The sequence below is a fragment of the Austrofundulus limnaeus genome, unplaced genomic scaffold (assembly GCF_001266775.1).
Source record: "Austrofundulus limnaeus strain Quisiro unplaced genomic scaffold, Austrofundulus_limnaeus-1.0 Scaffold194, whole genome shotgun sequence".
Classification (NCBI taxonomy): Eukaryota; Metazoa; Chordata; class Actinopteri; order Cyprinodontiformes; family Rivulidae; genus Austrofundulus; species Austrofundulus limnaeus.
Genome location: NW_013952596.1, coordinates 976,851 through 978,172, shown reverse-complemented (window position 1 = coordinate 978,172; position 1,322 = coordinate 976,851). Strand labels below are relative to the sequence as shown.

Genomic DNA, 1,322 nt, shown 5'->3' with positions numbered 1-1,322 from the left:
CTACTTTTAGTTAAGGGATAGTAACCTGTGATAAAAACACAATTTATTTCCATTTCTTTATCTATGAAAAACACCAAAAATAAGAGTTTAACAAAAAATAGTATTTAGCTTTAAAAAGATTGTTTCCAAAGAGATGAATGCTGCCGTGTTGGTGCAAAGGCTGCATCAAAATGAATGAAAATGCTGCCAACTTATAAAAACAAAAAAACTGTGAAACATCTCCAAAAAGTCTGAAAACTTAAGAAAGTTTTTTTACAAGAAGCAAAATTTGCATAAGTTACTGATGTTTTTTATACATATTTTTTGCTCAGTTTTATACACCAACTGTTTGAATTGTTCTGCATGATAAAAATAATATATTTTTGCTGTTTTTCTCTGTCAAAGAGCAGAAATTGCATCTTGAAGTGATCAAACCTACCTTCATGTTGTCGGTGGTGAGGCTGGAGAAGGAGCTGAARGACGGGAGCGCAGCCTGAGTAACAGCCATCAAGACCTGTTCAACAAAAACAAGCTCTTTAAACGTCTTTATWGTGTTTCTTTTATTTGTTTGCCCTCATCTAGAGAAAATAATTACGAGGCTAGTTTTCCCAGTTACATTTCATGTTTAAGGCCGATAAAAACTAAAGTGTCTGAGGGTCATTACTATCTCTTGTCTGTCGCTGTCAGCTGTTACTCAAAGTTCAAATCTCTCCTTTTCATGTAGGTTTGAACCGTTGAAAGGAGGAGGAGGAGCGCCGATGAGAATTAATTTACCGCTTCTGCTTCCTTTTTTAAAATATCTGTTAAGATTGGTCCCTTTTAATTACCAATAAACTCATTTATGTCGCTTTAACTCTCTATCTTCCTGTTCCGAGGGATTCAGCGTCAAAATTAATAAAGAAAAATCTAACCTTAGGAGTGCTAAATTAGTAGGCCTCTGCAGTGGCATACTGAGGAAGCTTACTAATTAAACACTCCTTAGGTTCAGCTGTGTTGAACCAGGGCAGCACTGAAAACATGCAGGACACCGGCACTTGAGGACGACTTTGGACACAACTGATCGAAACCCACCAATCACTCTGTCTATAATTTTGTCTGAATAATAAAATAGATAAATAAAATGATAAACGCTTGTGTTCACATTAAAACCTTTTATTAAATCAGTTTTACAACATGCTATAAACACAATGTAACCTGTAACATAACTAAATTAAAACTCCAAAGTTTAAGTACTACATGGAAAAAAGGACTACAATTATGCATATCACCTGCTGCCTTTCATGTCAGAGCTTAAGCTTATTTAAATAAAAAGAACCAAAATGAATCCTCTAACTATTGAAAGT

General features: G+C 34.6%; 1 protein-coding gene across 1 annotated transcript in view; it reads right to left on the bottom strand.

Annotated features, from left to right (window-relative positions):
* The window catches only part of klf1 (Kruppel like factor 1 (erythroid)), a 3,487-nt gene extending 2,171 nt beyond the window's left edge, over positions 1-1,316 (bottom strand). The window contains exon 1 of the mRNA XM_014018535.1: positions 419-1,316. Coding sequence (XP_013873989.1) covers positions 419-487 — 69 coding nt within the window. The 5' untranslated portion in view covers positions 488-1,316. The remainder of the gene's footprint in view (positions 1-418) is intronic.
* Between the last annotated feature and the right edge of the window lie 6 nt (positions 1,317-1,322).